This window comes from Alligator mississippiensis, chromosome 9 (assembly GCF_030867095.1).
Source record: "Alligator mississippiensis isolate rAllMis1 chromosome 9, rAllMis1, whole genome shotgun sequence".
NCBI classification, from domain to species: domain Eukaryota; kingdom Metazoa; phylum Chordata; order Crocodylia; family Alligatoridae; genus Alligator; species Alligator mississippiensis.
Genome location: NC_081832.1, coordinates 46,692,912 through 46,718,675, shown reverse-complemented (window position 1 = coordinate 46,718,675; position 25,764 = coordinate 46,692,912). Strand labels below are relative to the sequence as shown.

The 25,764-nt window shown below is 40.9% G+C and overlaps 1 protein-coding gene across 5 annotated transcripts in view; it reads right to left on the bottom strand.

Annotated features, from left to right (window-relative positions):
• FBXW11 (F-box and WD repeat domain containing 11) overlaps window positions 1-25,764 on the bottom strand; it is a 134,147-nt gene that overhangs the window by 20,354 nt on the left and 88,029 nt on the right. For all 5 annotated transcript variants that reach the window (XM_014606560.3, XM_014606563.3, XM_014606561.3 and 2 more), the window contains 2 exons: window positions 12,558-12,744; window positions 11,261-11,351 (listed from right to left, as the gene is read on the bottom strand). In XM_014606560.3, the coding sequence (XP_014462046.1) occupies window positions 11,261-11,351; window positions 12,558-12,744 (278 nt within the window). The remainder of the gene's footprint in view (window positions 1-11,260; window positions 11,352-12,557; window positions 12,745-25,764) is intronic.

The following is a 25,764-nucleotide window of genomic DNA, read 5'->3' as shown; positions in this document are numbered from 1 at the left end:
TTACCAAACCTACTCATAATGTATTCTCCCTTTTGCTACCTGTAGCTCCTAAATAAATGCCCTCCAGTAGGCAACTGTTGATCCTCTGGACCAAGGAGTACACGAAAGAGGTACAGTCAGGTGCTTGATGAATCTGCTTGTATGGAGTGCTGCAAACATTAAACCAAGACCTTCAACAAGTATACTTAGGCAAGAGTATGGAAGTGTGAAGGCTGAGCAAGACCTACCATCCTCCCTTTAGAACAATGAGACAGAATCAAAAGACCAGACCATGTCCAGATGTTCAGTGCCTCAATGGTTGTTGCTTCTGCCAGAACAGCTCAGAACTGCTGCTGACTGCCTAACACCTCAGCAATGGCACATTTCTGTCAGGGTGATGTCCCTTAGCTATTCTCCAGCCAAGACCTACAAGCTAGCGGGGGCTAGGGTTTTAAGGCACCCTGTACTTGCCTTACTCCAGAGGTTTCAACATTGTGATATTTTATAGGAACTACTCTGCCACAACTAGCCCCACCACGTTGACACCAGGCCCTCCAGTTGGATGCAGTTTAGAGTCATATCCCAAGACCAAAATAAATGTCTGTAAAGCATCAAAATCAATCACGCTTAACTCAGTTTCCAAAACAGATAGAGAGGTTTGTGTAAGACAGGCTGACACAGTATCCCTCCAAACGATACTCAGCAGAAAAACTTAGTGTTTGACATAGGCTATGGCCACATTTACCTTAGTCAACCTGCACAAACATCTGGCAGCAGAGACCAACTGCCAGGCACTAGAGGGCATCCACACAGATGGCTCCATAAAACAGCTGTGGCAGAGAATGAAGTGCATCCTGGGGAAGCACTGAGCCAGAAAAGAAGCTGTAGGAATTTCTACACATCTTCCCTGAGATGCTGGGAAGCAGCAGAAGCCTTACTCTACCACTGCTGGCTCAAGTGACTACTGGCAGAAAGGCATTACCGTCACTGCAAAGGAGCTTTTGGTGCAGATGTACTCAGTTTTGCCAACTAAATAGAATTTCTACATGAAAAGGTCTACAGTCCAGACTGGACCAAAGAGGACAGGCAAACAGTGGCCAAGGGCAGGCAGGGATGGCAGAGCCTTGTTCATTTTCTAAGCAATGTTTGACAGCAGAGGAAGGATGCAGAATCAAAAGATCCGAGATGGGTTTAGTGTCCAAATATTTGTTACTCACTGGATACATGAAACACAATCATTAACTAGCTTACTGTTAAATTCTGCACCCATGATTTTCCCAAATAGTTACATGGCTTTACGTGACTTTTTAAAATCTTTATTTGTGTCGTGGTAAAAATAGTGGTCTTGGTTCATCCTCACAGACATGGGGAAATCTGTATCCTTCAGAACACTGATAGGTACTTACTTACTATTACAGGGCATATGGCAGTATTAAGTTCATGCTTCCCTTGAGATCCTGCCCAAGGAAGCAGGTTCAAATTCCTTCAGTTTATTTTTTAAACATTAGTAACAGGTGCATGGATTTTCCTTTCATAATAGTGAGGTTTCCTTGCTAAGGCAGTCAACATTTCCCTCCTCAAATTCCACATCTCATTAAAAAATCCATGAGGAAGAGCTATGGACATGCTGTAAGCAGTTCTGTTGCATCTAAAAATGAGGAGCATATCTTGAGATTTCTGTGCCTTTTTCAGGGATTTCATTTTTGACATTAGGTTCCAGCTCAAAAAGAAGTTTCCTCCTTCTTCCATACCAATTCATGTATATTAAATGCATAGGAGGCAGGTTTGATCAACAGACAACACAACTTATTCACTGCACAAATGTTTTAGTTAGATATCTAACTTACTTACATTGGGCATACAATAGAGAGCTAACTGGCATTAGATGTCACTCCCATATTAATAACTTGACACTTAACCTGAAAGGTTCTTAGGAACCTCTTTCAACTGGCAGGAGTCTTTCCATTATTTTAACCAAGCCTCAATTTTTTGGATGCTACTTACATGTGTGGCTCTGAGTCCTGCTCTACTAACAGAAGACCTGCATTTAGATATCTTTTTGTATCACAATCAACAGGATTCTGAAGAGCAGCAGGAAGTAAAATATAACCAGACTTGCTAATTTAACTAAGCTATGCTTTGGAAAGATAGGAGTAGCAGCTATGACACCACACCTGTATGCCTAGAGACTCATTACAAGCATGGCATCAGGCCACACACAAAGTTCTCTTTACAAGTACATGAGCTTTGTTTAGTTTTTAAACAAAACCTTACATTCTATGGAAACTGATGACAATTTCTAGTCCTCAAAAGGAAAGTGACTCAATTTAGGTTGCTCAGTAACTAAAAAAAATGAGTCAGAATGTCAAAAAAAAGGGGTGGGGGAAGAATTACCTGCATGGAACTGCTGCAGTCAATTTGGGAGAGGGAAGGAAGAATGACCATTTTTTTAATTGCTATTTATTATCTCTTCCAATAAAACAAATGAAGAAACAAAAATGTATACCTCCACTGTTATGACTTCCAAAAGAAAAACATTGGTGGAACAAATTTAAATAAAAAAAACAAAAAACCAAAAACATAGGAGCAGCATGAACTCAGGTGGACAGATTAAAGACCTTTACAAGAGTTAGAAACAGCTACCTTGGTAAACTCCATTAAATGCTTCAAAAAGCAGCAAATAATAGGAATTTATATATCTCAATCTATATGCATTTTAAGCTAATATATTATCTGAACCTAAACAAAACCCCTTGATGCACACGCATACAATGTGCGTGTGCACATTAGTAACCATCTCACAGCATCTTTACAAAAACACAGGATAGATGTTAACCCTCCATCCAGGAAACATGGTGGGTTGTTTTGGGGTTTTTTTTGGTTTGTTTGTTTTTTTTTGGGGGGGGGGGGGGGGGTGCTAGGTTTTTTTTGTTTTTAGGGGAATTTTACACAATAAAACCAAAACACCCCAAAACATACTACCTTTTATAGGATTCTTGTTTTACATTACTGAGCAGATAGCAGACACAAAGCTGATTTCACTTTCCTTCACCAGTCCCCTACTCAACGGGTTGCAAAACTGAGACTTTCAAGTTACTCCTTTGAGGGGGAAAAAACTATCAAGATAAATACTTCCCAGTAAGAAGCCTAAAAATTTTTCATTTAACAATTTGACTAGGATATTAAATCCACGTCACTTTGCAAACATATACACAAAAATAACCGATGTATTGTTGACTGTAGGGAGTGGAGATCTATAACAGATTTATCCTTTTGGATTGTTTTGGTTGAGCAATAAATCAATCCATCCTAGCAGTGTTTTAAAATCATGACAATTTTTTTAAGTTATAAACCAACAGCGAGGGGAGGGAAAAAGGACTTTTCAAGGTTACTGCAGCGTTTCCGGCATCTACAGTAAATAGAACACCTGACAGTACACCATTGTTGAAAAGCAGAATATATTGGATGGTTTAGTTTCCAGCTGAGATTAAGACCACGGTTTAATAACTGATAGCATGTATAATGTCATGGAAATACCATACATTTTGCATACGGCATGCCCCTGAATATAGTATGCAACCTGTTTTGGAAGGATAGCTTAAAGAAAAAGGAAAAAAAGGAGAGAGAGAGAAAAAAAAAGAAACTGGCTTTTCTGGTAACAGCAGCAACTGCCAGCCACACATGGTGAATGGGAACCATGGCCTGAACTGACTCCTTTGGTTTGGGCTGCACACTAAGTCCGACCCCATATGCTGGCTCCAGTGCAGGTGGTCTGGGGCTGCAAAATGGGGCCCAATTCAGCTTGCCAGCTCTGCTAGGGCCATGAGTTGAGTCCAGAGAGACTTTGCACATTGCATCTGGCTGCAGACCAACCCTGGGTCTTGTGTCAATCTGGCCTGCAATTGGGGAGGGGGGGAAGGGAGGGGGTGGAGGACTTTGCACAGGTCCAGAAATTTACAAGGGGGGGGGGGGGGGCAGTACCACTACCACTGCTCTGCCCCACCAGTCACATTTCCAGACCCATGGGGAACCTTTCTCAAAAAAAAAAGTGAAGCCCAAATTTCCCCTGCTGGTTTTGGGTGAAAAGGGGCAGGCTATTATGTGAAAAAATATGGTAGAAAGGTAAAGGTATGTTTAAGTAACTACTTATATGGATCTCATCACTGTAATGTGAAATCAGTTAAGTTTCCACATTCATATTACTCTTTTGGGACAAGTTCATAACCCATGTCTTATAATCTATGAAAATTAAGTACCCCTCCTGCATTTATGAGGGGCCCCCCATTAGTCAAGTGTTTTGCTGAAAGCATCCATTAAAAACTGTCAGTAGGAATATAGACAATCAACAGTGTGGTTGGGTGTATAGAGATGACCAGTTTTTCCCTATCAAAGTTCAGTTTTCATTCCACTATTTTAATAAGACACTGCTGCAAAAATGTATATTTCTTTTGAAGTTAGACATTAGAGCTTTCGGTAAAAACAGGGTGAAGAACTTTCCTACCTTCATTTAGCAATAACTACAACTAAGAAGCCTTTTCCCTCTTCACATTTTGTCTCATGCCCAAGGTATCTAAAAACGTGAACTTCCCTAACTTTTGAGAAAACAAAACAAAATGCAAAAAGAAAAAAAAAAAAAAAAACACGGAGTCTATTTTATAGTCTGGCTCCATTCTTTCCTTGTCTTTGGAGAAACCCAATTATAAAAATCTCATCTTAATTAAACAGACTGCATTTTCTATAGAAACAAAATGAGAGAACTTCCCATGTGTTTTAGGATATAAAGAATATTTATGAAATGGTCTTCTTAACTGATCATGAGAAATAGATATTTGTGCAAATTCTAAAGGGACAACCAAGTAATTGGCTCAGATTCATATATAAAATGGAAAAGATCCAGGGATTTGAAGTCATAGGATCAAAGTATTAAACTTCCCCCATTTGGCTATATGCCTATTAATGCAATCTACTTAAAACAGCTGACTTGTACCACAACTTTAGGATTCTATCCAAGCACGGGATAAAATAGATTATTTCAAATGATGACCAGAAACAAAATTTTGCAAACTTAGATTTGGTTTTTTTATAGGGGTGCACCAATAGAGATTTTGGGGGCTGATACTGAAAGCCAATATTTAAGGAGGCATATCAGCCAATACTGGTATGATATCCGATACAGCTGCCATCAGGTGGTAAGTACAGTGTGGTGGAATGGGAGGGGGAGGGAAGGGGTGTGGGGGCAGATAAACACCCCCCACGGTGAGGGAGGCAGCAAAGACAGGCACTGCCCAGCTAGGGCAGATGGGAGGGTGCGCAGGACAGAGCCGTGACTCGTGAGGTGGGGGGGCATGTGCCCCCGGATCTGTATGGCATGAGGCAGGTGGCAGCTGCAGGGTGGAGCCAGAATACACACCTTTTCTCACCAGGGTCTGGGCTCAGAGCAGACTCCAGCAGAGCTGGGAGGAGGCTGTAGCCACCCCAAATTTCACTGCAGCTCCACCACTCCCAGCCCTGTGCCACCCGGTGCTTGGGTGGAGGTAGGGCATTCAGCTGGGGCTGCACCAGGCAGTGGTGCGGGGCTGGGAGCAGAGCTGTGGCCAAATTTGGGGTGGCTGCAGCCTCCTCCCAGCACTGCCGGAGTCTGCTCTGAGCCCGGCCCCTGGCAAGAAGAGATGCGCATTCCAGCTCCACCCCGCAGCTGCCACCCATGCTGCACAGATCTGAGGGCACATGCCCCCACACCCTCACCCTTCCAGGGAGCAAGCAGCAGCGGGAGCTGCCCCCTCCTAGAGCCCCAATGAACCGGGGCTCCATCCTGCGCCTCCCCACTTGCCCCTCCGTCACCACAGGGAGCACTGATCTGCCCCCCTCCCCCCTTTCTCTCCCCCCTCCACTTCTGACTTACCAACTGGAAGCAGCTCTCCACGCTGCCAACTCTGCTCTGTGCTGCGCTGTGGCTGCACCCAGCATGGGCGTTTATCAGCCAAATTATCAGCCCCCTAGGGCCGATATCTGATATAGACAATTTTCTTTATATCTGTACCCGTTCGATATCAGACCGATGTATTGGCGCACCTCTAGTTTTTTAGGACAATCCCCAAACTAGCGCGCCCTTTAATCAAGCTCCTAAAGAAGTTAGGTGGGCAGTTCAGCAACAACCGATTTTATGACACTTGACATTACTGGATCACCTCATAAAACAGAATCCAATTACATATTTGGCCTCATTTTCCTCACTCTGGAGGTAGAAAGTGTTACATGCCTCTCTCCAAGAATTTGGTTTCAGATCTCTAAATATACTTCTCATTTTCTAATCCAATGATTTCAGAAGTGACATTATGTCCTTGAAATGTGCTTGGCAGGGAATATACAGATATTGGCACCGATACATTTTCAGAGTTAAAAGAACGTCAAAATTGCCAGATCAGTCTGTGTTACCTTGAAGCTAATATCACTTTGAGGTTGTATGAACTTTTGACCTCAAATGCTAATAGAACCCAAGAGGAAGAATTAGTTATTTACTATGCCTCATTTTGATCCCAAATGTTGGGTTGGTTTTTGGACTACACTCAAACTACGTCAATCAATCCAGTCAAGACAGACTATCTTTCTTTGTGCTTATCCCTATACTTATGACCCAATTTAGTATCAGATGTGATAAATTAATGAAACTTCCTTTATGGTTAAGAATAGTTTAAATAGGATTTAGTTTGTTCTTCATATATTGAAAATCTCATTCAGTATTTTAATACAATATTAATATTTTATTGTAAAATGTATTTTGTAAAATTTCCCCTTCCCCCTTTTTTTGGCTAATAAGATGGAAACCAAGAAAACATTTTGCCCTAAAAGGTGGGTACTAAATTCAGAGGTCCTGGGGGGGACGGGGGATTGTAGAGAAGCATTCCCAAAATTGACAGAGGCCACATTGAAGTTCTAGATAGGTGTAGATCAGTGGTTTTCAAACTGTGTTCTACAGAACCCTGAGGTTCCACAATGGGTCGTCACAGGTTCTGCAAAGAGACTGGGGTGCACTGCCGTGGCCAGGCTGGGTCACCTGGCTCTGTGTCTGTCTTTAGAATAGGGGCAGATGGTCCATAACTGAAGAAGTGATACGAAAGGGTTCCTTGACTTCGGTAAGTTTGAAAACCACAGGTCTAAGTCAAGATCTGAATTAAAAGAAACTCCACTCATTTTACAAATCATAAACAAAAAGCAGCACATAATACAACAAAGTTCAAATAGTCCCTTAATGGTTCCTGATTTGGTAGCTGTCAGAACCCATGAGTAGCTGGATGCCTATGACACAGTGGAATCTCCTGCCATAGTGGAACATCCTGCTGTCAATCATTCTGCTGTCAATCATTCTGAATGTTATGGCACAGTGGAAAATTCTGCTGGTGGCAGTAACTAGGTCACAGTGGAAAATTCCGCTATGTCAGAACCCAATAACTATATGCCACTGTAATGGAAAATTACAGTTTAGAAAAAGTTCCCACCAACTTTATGCAAACACGCACACCACCATTGGCCGGTTATAAATTATTCATATTTGGCAACTAGTGATTGGCTTGTTAGCCATATAAAAGTTAAAGCAGTTTCCGCCCACGTTGGAGAACTCCATGCATTTCTCGGAGAAACCTGGCGGACTGATCACCCACCAGCGACTCCCCGTCACCAACCTCTCCGACATACCCTGGCCCCAGTACCGCAGTAAGCCGATTACGAAAACTTCGTTGTTTCTCTCGCGCTTTTAAGAGCGTCTTTGTAACTCGTTTGTAACTGCAATTAAACCAGTCAACTCTGCCTGCGCCCATACATCAGTGGCGTAAGTAAACAATCTATTTGTTACCAATACGCATCCGTGCCTAATTCCGCTCCATCGGTCAAAAGTACCCACCTGACGTTCCGGGCTACTGGCCAGGGCCCAGCAGCCGGTCAGCCACCACAGTAGCCTGTGATGTAACATTGTGAAAATACATTTTTAATAGAAAGGATTAAATTAAAGACTACCAATCCTATGACCCTAACTTTTTTTTTTAAAAAACAGCAAAACCTACTAAAGAAAAAAAAAAGGATTTCGAGTGCTGCTGTCAGCTTTTAGTGCTGCTTCCTTTCTAGATTAGCAAAGTAAAACACTTATTTTGAGAGCTTTTCAGAAAAGTCCTTTATAAATTGTATCTTAAAATATAATTTAATTTACAAGTTCTAAATTGCACAAATCTTTCAATCAACAGTTTCTATCCCAATAAATTAGCAACTTCAAGAGACCGATACTAAGAACACTTTGATAGTTCAGCTAATAGTTCTGGAGGCACCAGTTTGCCCAAATTCAGGAAACAAAACATTTTTGTGCAGTCTTCTAAGGAGATGATATCTCTGTTGTAAAGCAGTCTGAGGTTTAAGACAAGGAGCATACCAGGGGCAACAGCTTATAGTAGTACCTTTATAAACATAGATGCCACATTAATCAGAGGAGGAAAGTGTGATGTATCCAGCCTTACAGGTCAGGCAGAACTTTGTGATTCACAGGTTGTTCCTTGAATTTTACTTAATATGACTAACTCCCAGTAAAGGATAGAGATCAAAAGGTATGGTGCGCGTGCTTTTTTAATACAGATATAGAGACTATGGCCAAAGGATAAAAAAAAATGGAAATGTAGAATGTTCTTCCAAAACCACCTTCATTCCCCCTTCCTTGAGTTTATGAAGGAACCTTTTTTTAACTTCTATATGGTCAAATAATATTCCCTACTTGGCATGTAAATATTAATACTAGATATTAGCAACAGAAATGCTGCTTATAAAGCAAGATTTCCTCCATTTAATTCCTCCTTGAAAAGCCAGCTATGCTAATAGCTCATCAATTATATGAACACATCCCCAAAACATTCCTGATTACCCTTGATTATCCCTATTCTGAAAGAAATCTTGAAGGTCAGATCTCTGTATAATAGGGAGATACCACAGGATTCACACTGCATGTAATAAAACATCCAAATTTAGGATAAGCTGTATTTTGAATGGGAATTATGGAAACACTTATTACAGTTTAGAAAGTTATTTCACTTTGCATTTCAAGTCTTCCAAGCACCAGGTATGTATGCGCATGGATGTGTGTATGTGAACTCTCAATTTCCAAGCAAATTAATGCTTGTTTTTTTTGTTTGTTACATGTAAGTGGGTCTCTCAAAGTTGGTTTAAAGACACTGATATGAATTTAAAATTTAGTAAAGTTTAATTTTCTGGGAAATGTATATGTTTACAAGCAAACATTTCCACAAGAGCTGAATTTCAGTGGTACCTCACTTTTAAGATCACTTAAAAAAGAGGGGTGTTTTTTTGTTTGCATTTTAATCACTGATGTCCTGGTTTCTTTACTTTTTGTGGGAAGGGACTTTAAATGGTCATAAATTAACTGTCAGTCAGGCAATTCTGTTTCAAAATTGTTTGTTTCTAACTCTGCTCAACAAAGTTAATAAGATGTACAAAGGATGCATATTAAAAAGAACAAGGTTGCCAGGATCAAGGCATTGAATGTCCTTGCAGCAGTTTCTGTGGGGGGCACTCAGAACATTTCTGCTATCATGAAAAACGTTCTTTAAATTTAGAGACTGACAACTGCAGAAAGCAAAGAATATTATTAGGAAAAGTTCTGTCCTTACTTTGGTGGCTCCAGCAATGTGATCGGATAAATTGTTTTTTCAAGTTTCCTTCTATTAGAGATAGTGATCACTTTTTTGTGAAACCCATTCCTTCCTTCTTAAAATGGCTGTTTACAAAGAACAGCTCACCTTCAGATGCAGCCTGTCACTGCAGCTCCTTATACCCCAGCCAATATCAGAATGCTTCCCTGCTTAGACTACTCTATAAGATCTGTCCTCACTTCCTCCAGTTAAGAATCCATCCGTGACTCCAAATCTTATGACCGAAGCTAAAGAATCACATACACAACTGGTAGCAAATTCAGGTTCAGGAACTATGTCAACGTAAGTGTACAATGGGATTTCTCTGGGAACATGTGTAGCCTCTGGTATTGCAGAGGGCTTCCCACAAAAATGAAGACGGAAGTGAAGGACAAATACCTACTGCCTTGTCATTGCAAGAAAGGTTAAGGTCATACTAGAGATAAATCTTTTATCTTGATTTCAGGAAAGCAACAATGCTGACAGAATTCAAATATAGAAATGAAAAGTCCAAGACAAGCACCTTTAAAATGAAGATACTTAAAAGGTGCATATATGGTACACAGCCTACACATGCAAATAGCACTGTTGGTCTTATTTTGTATAAACTGAGTTGCATGTTCAGATCTGTGCTTTAAAAACCTTATAAATGTGCAGTAGAGGTTTACAGAAGATATCTGAAATGGGGATTGGAGTTGATTTCTGCAAAGAGTTGCATTTCACAGACAGATTAGAGTTTTGAATAATTTTGTTCTTGGAGTGCAAGTCACACAAACTCCCATTTGCTGTAACAGAATGATTCCACTAGTTCATATCTGCCTTAACCTACAAACATGTATTTTCTCCACTAATGAATTTTGGACCTGGATGAAATAAATACATTACAATTTTTGATATAAACTTACACAATATTATGATGGATACACAGCTAACTGAATAAGACAAGGTTTTTCAGTCAGTAGGCAAAATACCATGAGGACCCTGATCTGTCAGAAACATGTTAAATAGTCAAATGAAACCTGACTTGGAAGGGTTTTTTCAGCTACATACTGTTAAACAAAGATAAACCACTTCTGCAGTATCTTTTGTTGTAAGAACCACTGGTATATCTATAATTACTTTATAGCTTTTCTTGTCATCAGCCATTCAAGAAAAAATCCTATGCTCCTTGCAATGAAAGCTATATTTATGAAGTTGAAAAATGACATTATATCAAACAGTATTTAAATGCTTTTAAACCTGAAGCCTTTCAAACTTACCATAAGCACATATTTATATATAACCAAATTTTCTATTATATATTGGATTTTAAGGGGTTCAGGAGACCATTAACTACTATAATACTGCTAAAACGCCATTGTTCATGTCAGATGAATTCAAAAATCTTTCAAAGAAATATGCTACTAATAATGAAGTTAACAGAATAACTTTATGTTATTTTAGCACTAAAATAGTAGTACTGTAATCTAACAAGTTAAAATGCATCATATTTTAAAACATATTGATAAGAAATGTTAGACTTCTAAAATTAAATTTTGAATATGTAGTAAGTTGAAAACTAATTAATTGCACTGCAGAAATTCCATCAGAAAACATACCTCTATATCCTGTATTATCTTTGGGTATAATGATCTGTAAAATGAATTTGGGGGGCCATCTGTTGGTCTGTTTTTAAACAGGTACTGATCCCTTAAAAAAAACAAAACAAGAGAGTTATATTTTGCAGGTTAACATGTTAATACAAAACACAGTTCCATCTTGCAGGGACTTAACTCTGCATTAAGCTACAGCAAGCATTCAAAGGTAATACGGTCAATTATTTACATTAAAATAATGTACTCTGTATGAGACATCCAAGTTTGTAACTCTTTAGATACTGACAGCTGTATTTAAATGTCTGAATAATGGAAGAAAACTCATTTCTGTCCTTGTGTTCCCTGAAAGTGGACCTTGCTGCTTTAGTCTGAAATCAGGCAGAAGACATAGCACAAAAGCTTATGCTCTCTCTCGGATTTCGTTAGTTTAAGGTCTAAATCTACCTTGCCTTCTGCCTGACTTGCAGCAATATAGCAAGCCGGATATAATAGCATTTTTCCACCTTTTATAGGTCTTGTGATTTTAGACATGCCACCAGAGAACCTACAGCAACTTTTCATACATGTTAAAAACCAACTTTTCCAAATCTAGAATTGTTATGAAAGAGAAACAGGTTTCTGAAATCTAATCAGCCATTTTATAGTTTAAGTTTAAAAAGTTTAAGTGGCAATATTTCACTTGGGAAAGAACTTAACAAGCATACTGAGTGGTTCATATTAATCCACATTGCCCATTACAGCTGACAGAAATAATATGCAAAAATTACTCTGTAAATGAAGATGCAACAAAAAGCCAAAAGTAGAAAAGGAATAGGAACCAGAAGAAAAACCAGTATGATGACCAAGAGAGAGAGGAATGAAGATGAGAACCAACAGGCACAAGCTAATCGAGGAAGTTTTGGCTAGACATAACGAAAAACTTCTTTTCTGTACAGGTAACTAGAATCTGTAACACACTTCCAGCAGAGGTGGTGCAGTCGCCAATCCCTGGCAGCGTTCAAGAGGAGGCTGGACAAGCATCTCATTGAGCTCATTTGAGCCCAATTACCTCTTGCCCATGACAGGGGACCAGACTTGATGATCTTACAGGTCCCTTCAGGTCCTTCTTTCTACGATTCTATGATTAAACAGGTACAGATTTTTAAATAAAATACCCATAAAACAATGCCATGGGGAATCCAAGGAAACTGATGATACTGAGGAACTGTAAATGCACTTTTCTGGGAAAATATAGGGAGACTTGTTATGGGTAATCCTATAAAGGAAGGAAGTGCATAAATTGGTACACAGAGGTACTTACCAACCCCTTCTTTCTGAGAGCCCTTTCCACAACGGGTCAGTGCGTACCATTCTTTCAATTAATTTCTTCCACAGCATTCCCTCTGAGATCACTCTCTGCCATTCCTTACACACCAGCTCTGCTGCACAGAGTGATCTAGCATCAAGGTAGGAAAGGATATTTTCTGCTATGTGATCTAGGCCTTGCTCTAGGGATGGGTGGAAAAAAAAAAAGACATTCAAAATGTCAGTCTCTTCATGGCAAACTATGGAACAACCTCTGGGTAGGAGATCGTGAAAAGATAATTGAGCTTTAAAGCAAAGCACAAGAGCAGTAATAACACTTGAGTCAATGATGTATCAGGGATACATTACACAGCACTATACAGGATTTCGGTACTAAGGTGGGATCACGAAAACAGGACTGGATGGGGCCTCCTAGGCCACAGAGTCCACTCTACCAAATCAAATATAAATAAAATAGTAATAACTTGAGGAAAAAATGCTCCAGCTACAAAGAAGAAAATCTAGTTTAAGACTTTTATGATACAAAAGCAACAAGTCTGTAATTCTTTATTATCTAATGTAATGTGCACACCAGATTTGCCCCTGGTGACAGCAAGACTAAGGGTAAACTAGATTTCAGCATAGTAAATAAAATAGAAGAACAGTTCTTCTGCAGCTCAGGAATCTTTTCTGTTCATGTTGCTCCATGCTTATTCTGTAAAGGGTATAGGGCTGCAATAGTGAACTAAAAATTCCAAAATATGGTTAAGTAAGTGACCTCATGAATGAGACATTGTATTTTTTATTCCTTCCCATCATTAACCATGCTGGCAACTTAGATTAAGTCAACACAGTATGAAATGGGCTTCCACTGGAGCAAATGCAGACATCCATGGGAGCATGTCAGATCTGTTGAAAAGGATGTTGCACTAAAGTCTTAAATTCAGAAGCCGGGCCTATCTTTTCTATAAAGCTGCTACACAACTTGAGATCATGTGCAAGTTTACTTCTGAACATAGATTAGAAGTGAAAGTGTAATCCTTAAATTAGGAAAAAATAAAATGGGAATTATCATTAAACCATTTATTTTGGATTACTTTTATACATTTGAGACAACTATGTTGGTTCATGATTCATTCTCTAACGTGCAGTCTTGAACAGCTTATTTGAATTATTAGAAGCAGTGCATAAGGCATCTCTACAGCAAAAGCAAACCAAAAATGGCCCAAAATTCTCAATAAAATTAAACAGCGCAACCAAATTAAGTGTATCAAAAATAAATGCAATTTTGAGGAATCTGATCTCCTTTAACCTGGGGACTATGGAAATCTCTGCATTCTCTCTCCAAGGATACAGATCTACACATTTTCAGGACATCATTAGATAACCACTTAGCCTTTACACAGTACCAAAACAGGTAAAGGGAAAACCTTTAACATGACTTCCTAAAGCCCTTCTAACACTTTAAATATCTATGTAAAATAGAAAAAACAAAAACCACTTCAAATCTAGTCTCAACTCTTTCAAGTTAGTTCAGTAAAGTCTGCTTTTGACTAGGGTCAATACTTTTTGCCTTCAATATAATATACCCTTCTGCTGCAAATTAGTGCAAATCCAGCTGACTCACCACCAGATAGACAAAACCTAAATTTCCTGAGCCCAGGAATTACTTTAACAATGGCACGATTTGCATAATAATGAAGTCAGAAAGAACTCGAGCAAAACAATTAAATTTCAGCAAATGACAACCCACTGACAGAACTCCTTTATTTGGCTGCAAGAAATGCCAGAAGCTGTACCAAGCAAATATATTCCAAGCCCACGTTTCAGCCTGTTGTCTTGAGTTCCAAAGTTGCCACCTCTGTCAGTCAGATCACTGCTTGAACAAGGATGGCAATGTATTTATTCACTAACTGAGAAGTAATATCTTTCCTACTGATTCTTGTTTTTTTCTAGTTATACCTGAAGCCATTATCTACATTTAGCAAACAATGATTCTGAAAAAGTTGGGAATATTAACTTCTAGTGTGGACGCTCTAATCACAAAGAAGCATCATAAATAGGCTTTTTTAGAATACTTTTTTCCACTTGGACATACCTGTTAGATGACTCAACTCTCTGGTGCCAGTCCAAAACACAACAGCATGCAGAGTCCAGCCCACCTACTTAAGTTTATATAGGTCAACACTACCATGTGAGCTGTCACAACTTACAACATCAGTTAAAATAGCTTTTATATTAAATTACTATAATACAATGCTAAAATGTAAGCACTTGGGCCATAAATCAGTGCAAGGATAAACAAGCAGGTACAATACCACTTAAATCAATAGAGATCCACCCAATTTGGCTTCCTACCCCCTTCATATACCAGGGTGTTAGACTTTGCCAAGTGAAATATTTCACGTATTTCCTTTAAAGTGTCTTTCCTAAGTCTGAACAGTTTGTTTACAATCCTGGTAGAAATCAACTTAAAGCTGAACAAAAGCACAAAAGAAAACATGTTTAGGGAATAGTCCAAGAATACACATTTACACTAGTCTTTAGAAGAACCAGGACCAAACTTTGAATGTGTGTATTATAATTAATGCATTATTTGCCACTGAAAAAATAATCACTGAAATATCAGAGGACCTGCATATTTGCAGGTGATGCAGACTACTGAAAGCAAATCAAATTAGGTTTATCCAAGTTCCTCAATACTAACTCAAAAACTGTGGGGGTGTCACATAGTAAGTGGTGCCATTCCCATTCTCTTATTTTTGCCACAGTTTTAGCCACTCGGCCAATCAGCAGTGCACCTCCCTCCCCCCTGCTGTTTTTCTGTGGCAAATGAAAAACTAGGATCCCTGGTTATTAGAAACAGTAAGCATGGAGTCACCAAGGGCAAGTCATGCCTGACCAACCTGACTGTCTTCTATAACGAGATGTCTGGCTGTGGATGTGGGGAGAGCAATGCACATGATATACTTTGCTTTAGCATGGCTTTTGATATGGTCTCCCACAGCATGCTTGCCAGCAAGCTAAGGAAGTACAGGTTGCATGAATCGACTGTAAGGCAAACAGAAGACTGGCCAGATTGTCAGGCTCAGAGGGTACTAATCAATGGCTCAATGTCTTGTTGGCAGCCAGTCTCAAGTGGAATGTCCCAGGGGTCAATCATGGGGCCAGTTTTGTTCAATATCTTCATCAGCAACCTGGAAGATGGGATGGAGTGCACCCTTAGCAAGTTTGCAGATGACACCAAGCTGCAGGGGTGGGGAGGGGCAGAGGGAGTAGTAGATGCACTGGAGGGTAGGGCTAGGATTCAGAAAGATCTAGAGAAATTGGAGGACTGGACTGAATTGAACTGAAAGCAAATCTCATGAAGACAAAGTGTAAAGTCCTGCACCTAGGATGGAACAATCCCATGCTCCTCTATAGATGAGTAAAGAGTAAAGAAAAGCACTCTACCCAATGGGATTCAGTGCTCAGTCTAGACGATCCCATTAAGCATCTCCATGAAGCTTAGTTTCACTTCTCAAACTGCAGATTTGTGTCTCCAGAGATAACATCCTTCTGCACAGCAGTGTATAGAGATGAGAGACAACAGACCTGATTACCTACCCATCAGCCCTATTTGTCTATCTGCAAGTTAGTGTACACAAAGTCAAGCCCCTACCTCTCTGTAAAAGTGCAAAGTTTCAAGAAGTGAAATGAATATTTAATTAAGTTAAATGTTGGCAGTGGAGTAGATTCGGGCAAGGAGGAGGAATCTGGAGATAAATGAAAGAAGGGAGGGGCAGTAGAAACTAAAGAAACATTTTGAGCAGAATATTCCAGAAGTCTCGAGGGATAAGCTTCCAAATATACCCTCTCCACTGATTTGAGATCTAGTGAGGGAATGGTATGGTAGAAGGGAAAACATACCATGGTAGCAGGCCATAAAAGAGACCCTGTTTGGGAATATTTTAATGAAGTTCCTCTACCTATGGGTAAGACAGGCATGCGTGCAAAATACGAAACAGTGCAATAAGGAAATGCAAAACCTGTTTGCCCAAATGAAACAACATCATGAAAAGCGCTCCTTCTCAGGAGGAAGCTGCTTTGAAGATGATGAATGGAACATGTCTGAACACACAGGATCTCCAGGCTGGTAAACTTTCTTATTCCATACTTTAAGGACTGCCTGTCTTCCCTGTCCATATCTTCTGGGTGGACTTCTGGACTACTTGAATAAAAATGTTTGAGCAAAAATATAGTTGTTACTTTATGGAACTATCATATTTTTAATGCAGTTGCGATATAAAATAATGGCAGAAACAGGCAGATCTTCCTTGTACAGTTTAATTTCTAAAGTAGAAATTGCACTCGGTACTAAGTGAGCAGTACTGTAGAGACCTCATTGACTTTTTTTGTTCAGGAGGATCCATCCTCAACATACAGGATTCTGAATATCCATCTTCAACATCATTATCACTGTCTACAGTTTCAGAGTTATCTGCTAATGATACCAGTGGTTCCAGTCAAATCTATAGTATATCACCTGTAGCAAAAAGAAAAAAAAAACTCCATCATCCAGAAACAACAATAGATAAGTCTGTAATAAGAACCAGCAGATTATAGCAAGAGGTAAGTGATGAAAACATTATTCAGTGTGTTCATGCAACAAACCCTCCTTTCCATATGGTTGAGAACACACGCTTCATTGACATGGTTCAGTTATTTTGACCATGATACAGTCCACCCAACAGAGCAGATATAGTAAGCAAATTGCTGGATAAAGTGTATGAGAAAGAAAGTGAACACTGTGCCAGAAGTCTAGAGTGGAAAATTGTTAACCTTAGTTTTGATGGGCGAAGCAAAGTCCATAATGTTCCAGTAATATATGTGCTTGCATGACAACAGAAGAAGGGACTGTCTACCTTACAGAAACAATTGATACATCAGCAAATGCACAAACAGCAGAACACTTAGAAGTAGCAGCAGTAAAAGCTATAACAAACTGTGAAAAAAATTCAAATGCCTAGTACACAGCTGTCACAGACAATGCTGCAAATGCGTCAAGGATAAGAAGAAATCTAGAAGAAAGCTCCAAGCTAGTAATATATGGCTGCAGTTTTCATTTGATGCACTTCTTAGCCAAAAACTTTAGTGCTCCAGAAATAAAGGCTGATGTTAAAACTGCAAAATACTTCCATAACAACCACTTTGCAGCAGCTGCTCTGAAGAAAGCAGGAGGAACCAAAGTAATTCTCCCACAAGACATATAATGGAACTTAAGAGTGGACCGTTCTGAGTGATATATTGAGAACTGGCCTAATCTGTAGGGGTGCACCGACAGAGATTTTGGGGGCCGATGTTTAAGAAGGCATGTTGGCCACAGCACTAAGGCAGCAAGGAGCAGGGTCAGCAGCTTGGAGAGCTGCCTCCAGCTGGTAAATCTGTTGTGGTGGAAGGGGAGGGGGAAAAAAGGCGAGTGGGGGGGACACTCCCAGTGCGTGGGTGGAAGCAGGGCATTGAGCTGGGGCTGTGCCAGGTGGGTACGTGGTGGCACCAGTGCTGGGAGCGGGGCTACAGCAAAATTTGGGGCGGCCACAGCCCCCTTCCAGCGCTGCTGGCGCCTGCTCTGAGCCTAGCCCCAGCTCCAGCCCATAGCTGCAGCCCGCCCACCCTGCCCCATGCAGATCTGGGGGGCACACTCTCTATGCAAGCAGCAGCAAGAGCTGCCCTCCCGAGCCACGGCTTTGTCTTGCACCTGCCCCACCCCAGTTGGACCCTGCTCCTGCCCCTTCCCTCACCACCGGGGGCACTGATCTGCCCCCCCCTTCCCTCCCCACTCCTTTTCCACCACAACCAACTTACCAGCTGCAGGCAGCTCTCTGAGCTGCTGGCTCTGCTCTGAGATGCCTGAATGCTGCACTGCAGCTGTGCACAGCACAAGCATTTATTGGCCAAATTATCCGCCCCATCGGGCGATTTCCGATGCAACAAATTTTCTTTAGATCAGTACCGATCCAATATTGGACTGATGTATTGGTGCACCTCAACTAATCTGATGACAATTTGTGAACAAAATAATGACAAAATAGCACTGTCATAGCCAAAGTTCTCAACATTGGGCTAAAGAGAAATAGAGAATGTATGCTGACTATCTTGAAGCATATTTCTGCAGCCTTGAACAAAGTGCAGGGAAATTACTGTTTTACTGCTGATGCTGTTGAAGTTTGGAAGGAACTGAGGCAGACCTTGAAAAGAGAAATACGCAATCACAGTGTTAAATTACAGGCATTAAAAAAGCAAATGGATCAAGCAACTATCTCCAGCTCATTTTCTTGCCAATATTCTCAGTCCTCAGTACCAGAGTCAATCCTTCACTACTGAAGAGGAGTTGGCTGTGATAGGAAAATCCATCCTGCCATAATACCAACTATAAGAAATGTTAAAGCCAAACTGAGAAACTGCTGCAGCAAAGGTGTGCCTGCCTGCTTTACATTATGCAGGCAGGTACGCCATTTCTGCTGCAGCAGTTTCTCAGTTTGGCTCCAACATGCATCCTGAAAATACAGGCACATGAAGCAGTTTCACCCCACAGCAGCAGTGGCCCAGAGGTAAATGCTGCTGCCACCAGGCACAACTTCCCTGCGCACCTCTGTGTTCAGGAGACACAATGGAACCAAATCACGAAAAGCTGCAGCAGAAACAACATGGCTACCTGCATAATCTAATGCAAACAAGTACATCTTTCTATTGCAGCTGTTTCTCAATTCAGTTGATGTACCACCTGAAAACAGAGGGATACAAGGCAATTTCACCCCACCATGGTTGCAGTGCCAACATCACACCAACCCAAGCAGCTTCTCTCAGCACCCCAAATGAGAACTGCTGCTATAAACAAGATACTACCTGCACCCATGCCATCTAATGTTAAGATGACACCTGCTGTCCCAGAATAGCTGGTCCTCTGCGTTTCCTCTAGATGCTCTAGAATTTATCTTCGTGTACAGAACCAGTATAAATTATACTGATGTAAATATGCTGTGTGTTCAGGCATTAAGAGATAGCATATACAAATATCAGTATTTACTGAAAAATCTTATTCCTTTGTAATAAATCAGAACACATCAGAACAAGTTTTCAAGAATCCACAGTTAATTTATCATGTATAAGTAGATTAAGTTGCCTGAAGGCTGGTTTGTTTGGTTTTCAAATGATTCCCAAAAACCAAACAATGCTAATTTTTTTAAATCAACAGAACTACCAGTTTGCACACTATGGAACTGCAATTTGAGAACAGTTAGCTACAGAAGCAATTACCCTGTTTGCCATCACTTAGAGCTGGGCAAAAAAGAGAAGCACAGAATATGCTTATAGATTCAGGAAGATAGTGCATTGAGCTACTCCAGCCTCCTGTGGGAGGTATTCTTAACTACAGCAAGTAGACTCTTTTGTAAATGAAAACTTGGATTCTGCAGAAACTGGCAATATGCATCTGAAAAGTTCTTACATGACACTGTTAGTTAGTTTTCAAACTCTGATTAATAATCACTACTCTCTCTTTTCACCATGACAAATTCCCCTATCCCATGCCACCTAATCAGGAAACCACATTTATTCGTATGAAAAGAACAATCAATTATGTAAGGCTGACACTGAGTAGGTGATGCCTAGTTCAAACAATCACTGATTTTCAAGTAAGAACAAAATAAGTGAAATAAATTTCAGGATGTAATCCTAGACTGCCAATAACCAAACACATTTTTAAAATTTCATTTCTAAGCAACATTTATCTCTACCTGTAGCTCACTGGGCAATACAGTAAGACACATGCAGGAACAGATATTGGTTTGATTGTCTCCTCTAACTGAACGTTTAAGAAAAAAGTTGTAATTTCATAAAAGTTAATTCAATATAAAAATACAGTTCACACATAGGCATTTTAAAGTCTCACTTTCATAGATTCACAGATGTTAGGGTCAGAAGGGACCTCAATAGATCATCGAGTCCGACCCCCTGCATAGACAGGAAAGAGTGCTGGGTCTAGATGACCCCAGCTAGATGCATATCCAACGTCCTCTTGAAGACCCCCAGGGTAGGGGAGAGCACCACCTCCCTTGGGAGCCCGTTCCAGACCTTGGCCACTCGAACTGTGAAGAAGTTCTTCCTAATGTCCAGTCTAAGTCTGCTCTCTGCTAGCTTGTGGCCATTATTTCTTGTAACCCCCGGGGGCGCCTTGGTGAATAAAACTGTCACAACCCAAAGTTGTGGTTTTTGTTTGTGTGCGCGCTTCGGCACCGCTAAATTATTTTCCCGACGATTGTAGCTTTCTTTGCACGATAGAGTTCTCTGCTGCGAGAGAGAACTCTGGTGCAACGGGGGATTTCCCGCCAAATTACAGCTTCTTTGCAGGGTGCATTTCTTTTGCATACTAGTGATGCACGTTGCAAAGGAGTTCCTGCCATTTGTATTTGGATTTGCGCCACATTATTGGCCAATTCCAAATGTAGGCACACGTGGCAGCTAGCTATTGGCTTGCTAGCCGTACAAAAGGCTTGGGTAGTTTCTGCCCAAGTCGGAGGGGAGAGAAAGGAGGAGGGAGAGAGAGAGACTCTGCGTGAAGATCTCCAAGCGCTGCGGACCCTCGCGGACCCAACGCAGCAATAGAACCGAACCTACAGAGCTTTCGCTTCTAGCCTCTCCCCATCGCCGAATGCAATCCCAGACGTATCCCTTTCCTGTAAACTTCGAACCCGCAGAGCCTAAGCAACTCCGGGGAACCCTTCAAACCCAACCGAACCGGACCCGCGGAGCCTAAACAACTCCGTGGGAGCAATCGAATTTGTCATGGTCCTCTAGCGAGGATCTAAGCGGGAGCTGTGCCTGGAAACCTGTCCAGCCTACACCAATACCATCTTTGGGTGTAAGTAAACAATCTTTTCAATCAACCACTACGTGTTTGTGACTAACTCTAGCTCGATGCCGGCTCTCTCCGACCCCGCGTGCCCGGGCTGCTGGCCACAGTCCGCATGCACGAAAGACAGGCTGCGGATCGCCCCTCCCAACCCGCTCGTGGCGGCGGGAACGGGGCCCGGCCCGCACAAAAACCTCACCAATTCCCTTCTGTGCCCCCGTGATGAACTTATAGGCAGCCACAAGATCACCTCTCAACCTTCTCTTGCGGAGGCTGAAGAGGTCCAGGTGCAGCAGTCTCTCCTCACAGGGCTTGTAGGGACATAGGACTTGAATCACTAATTTTTATTTTATTTTTTGACCAAAAAGAATAAGCGGGCGGGGGGGGGAAGGTGCTAGAAATGTCATGACTAAACTTTTTACAACTGACTTCTGCCAAGTAATTATATGTACAACCATATACTTTAACAACATAGGAAACATCTAGCCAAAAGTAGCCACAGGACTGAAGATTTTTTTTTAAATGTCCACAACAAAATAGTGTAGGTTGTTCAAAGATGTCATGAAAATAAAGGAAACAAAGAAATAATTCCAAAAACATTTACAAAGGTTTAAATTGTTAGCACACAAGCAAATGCTTGTCAGTTTAGTCTCTTACTGCCATCTCCTGGCAACAAACTAAATAATTATCTTCCCTAAAAACTAGTGAATTCATCTTTACTTTATGAAGCACAGAGCTATGGATAAATTATCTATTGAAAAAAAGTTGCATGTTAACAGCATCCTGAGCTAAACCAGTGGAAATATCATAATCCATTCCAGAACACTGTATCTTTTTGGTAAAAAAAGTACTGAATAGGTTTAAATATGAATTAATTTAGAAGTGCCTTTCAAAGGAAAGGGTCCAGCTCCACCTTTGCTTATTTCTCAATGGCAAAACATATTTCAAAACCAAATCGACATAAATTAAAAGAGTATTATCTGAAGCTGCTGGGGGTGTTGGGAGAAAGGGCAGGAAAGAGGGAAAGGAAGCAGGGCAAAGAACAACAAAAACGCTACATTTCTAAAACTGATTAAAAATAAATAACATCTCAGTTATCACTCTCAAACTCCATGCACTTAAAAAGAAATTAGATATTACATTTTTCTCTGAATAAAGAGTTGCTTAATGCTGTATGTGAAATGTAAAAGATGTTGAACTGTTAAATATATGTTAAAAACAGTTGTTCATCTTTGTACCTGAATGTAAAAAACTTCCTGATTATGCAGGCAGAGGTGCATCACTAAGTTGCTACATGTAATTTCTGCAAAACCTTAGTTTTCATGTTATACCAACACATTTCTAAGCGCTCTGGCTAAAAAATAGCTTTCAAAACACGAAGGCAATCTGAGACAATGCAGTGAGGGCTCCCGAGACTGCAGAAAGACATGTTAGTACTGCCAAAGCTGTGGGGAAAGGATACTTCTTTTAGAATAGCTAAGTGCAGGAGTAGTCCAGCAGATGAGATGGGAAATTGCTGCTGTGGAAGCTGTTACACCAGGAGTGCAGCCTGGGGGCACAGGAGTCAGATTCTTAAGAATTCTCTTCCGTGTAATGATCCCAGTACTGACTAGCCTCAAAACTAGATTTACTCTAAAGTTAAAAGGTGTCACAACCCAGTGATTTTGGTGCCTTGGCACGATGGAATTTTCCCGCCACATGAGACCCTCTTGCACAGCAAAGGTTTTCTGTTGCAACAGAAAAACCCTAGTGCAAGAGAGTTCCCGCCATTTGAATGCAAATTTGTGTCCCGCTATTGGCCAGTTCTAAATCATTCCTACATGGTGGCTAGTAATTGGCTTGCTAGCTGTTTAAAATTTCGTGCGACTTCCGCCCAAGTCGGAGAACTTTGAGCACGCTGCAGAGTGCCTCTAAAGAGATCCGACTTGCGGCTGAGCTGATTGATAGACTGATCACCTATCGATTCTTCTCCCCGTCGCCAAGCGCAATCCTCGACGTACCCTTTCCCCACCGGCTTAATTTGTGGACGGATTAGCTGGCCTGAGCCTTGCCAGCTGGAGCAACTCACATAGTTGTTCAAACGACCGGACCATCTGCGTCACGGCTACAAGCGGCGTAAGTAAAGTTTTTGCAACCATTAAGCTTTGTCTGCCTCTCCATTCACCAGCCCGCCCAGCAAACGAGTAATTTCTAAAATCACCTCGAGTCGGCTCTGGCCAGCCGAGACAGAAGGAACTAAAGTAAGGCCTGTTAATTTAAACTAGTTGTAACCAGCTTCTATCTTTCCAACACCTGCATTAAGATAAACCAGTGTGTGTCACTAGTCCATTAACAAACATCTTAAGTGTTTGAAAGAACTCAATCATATCATACCTAGGATGTCTGCTATTGGGTTTGCAACATATACTGTGGCATCTTGAAATCTTCTTATGAAATGTTACTACATACAAATGAAAGCTTGCTTATTGCCACTGATGCTTATTATGTCAGTCAAATATATCTATACATAACGGCTAAGTACAAAAATTTGGGAGGTTAAATATGGTTCAAAATGGCCACCGATTTCAACGTAGCCTGGTGTCGACCTTACACTTACGGACCCAGTTTCAGTGTCTGTCAATCAGTCTAAACCTGAAACTGTACAGAAGTTCCATGCACACAGCTCAGTCTAAAAACTGCAGAACCTGGTTTAAGATAAACCTGGATCTACGTAGTACCAGACTCATTCGATTTAGGTCAAACTGGTGAATGGAACTTCTGTTCACATCCCCTGCACAGTCAGGGCTGGGAAAACCCAGCCACTGGCCCCAGCCCAGGGGCTGTTCTTTTCACTGCCCTTTCTTGCAATGCGGGTCTATTTTTTTGCCCCCTCTCCCTCCCCTCCAGCCAGTGCTCTCAACCCCCATCTCACAAGCTTCTCTGAGTGCAGCTGTTTTTATCAGTGTTTGCTGCTGCAGGAACCAAGCAAGCAAGTCCCAGGGGGAGGGAGAGGAGAACAGGATGGATGGGGGTGTGGGTTCACTAGGGGGACCCCATGCCCCCACCCCACCTGTGGGTCTCACTCCCCCCTAATCTCCCAGCAGACCCCCAACCCCCTCCAGCCTACTGGACCCCCAACACCCTAGTAGCCCCCACCCACCATCCTGACTTACCTGATATCAGGCAGCTATTTTGCATAGATTTAACCTCCCCCTAACACCCCTTACACTAGGGACAGCCATTACACATAAACTGGTTTAAATGATCAGAAACTGGTTTAAACCTGTAACAGAACAGATGTTCAGTACACACAAACCAGTTTGAAAATGGCTGAAACCAGTCTGAGATAAACCTAGCTGAATGAAGCATCAGACTTAACTGATCTGGGTCAAACTGATTTATACAATGTCTGTCCCAGACCTTAATGTCTGCAACTTAGCCAATAGGTGGCAACATTAAGAACTGCGTGAGGATACTGCAAACTCTTCGCGTTGATGAAATACATCTGCTTTCAGTCTTGAAAACAGCTTGTTGAGTGTAGCCACGCAGGAATAAGCTTTCTTGATTTTTCACTTTTTCTAGTGATAAAGATGTTTGATTTCATTACATGAAATTAAAAGTGCAGAAAATAAAACATGATACTACTAAAAGTGCATTAAGATAGATGTCCCAAACATATTTCAGGATGATATATATGCCCATCAGCTCAGACAGCAAGCAGGATTTTATCACATTATTCCATTTATGTGCAGTTCAGTTCTACTGTGCACTAAAAAGGCTACAAATACACATCTAACATTTATTTTAATCCTGTTTATAAACACACTTGATCTGAAAGAGACTTTAAAACTAAACTCTCCCCCTAACAAGCATGGCAAGCCTTTATTAGTATACATTTCAGAGAAACAAAACACAACACACACACCCTTCCCAAAAAAAGGGTTCTGGTAGTTTTATAGAAAATAGTGATAAAGTACAGCTGCTGTTGATTATAGGTACCAGATGAAGATTTGGTTGAATTTCAATAAAAGATTAAAACAATTAAAATACACAGAGATTTCAAAGCTCAAAGTGTAAATATCACTTTGTATGAAAATGCAACCCAAATGTGGGATGTCAGTTCCATGCAACTGACTCAAGCTAGATACAAAACAGTTCCTTAGATCATGCAGATCTGCAGATTTTTATTGTTTTAGAAATAAATTTCAAAGACCTCTGGAAGAATTTTACTTGTTTAATGCAACATACAACGTTCCTCCAGCTTTAGTACTCACAGACCAGCTGCTAAAAAGGACCTTAAAATATAGACGTAAGATATTGTTACCAAGGTCAGAGTTACAAAGTTGTTGATGGA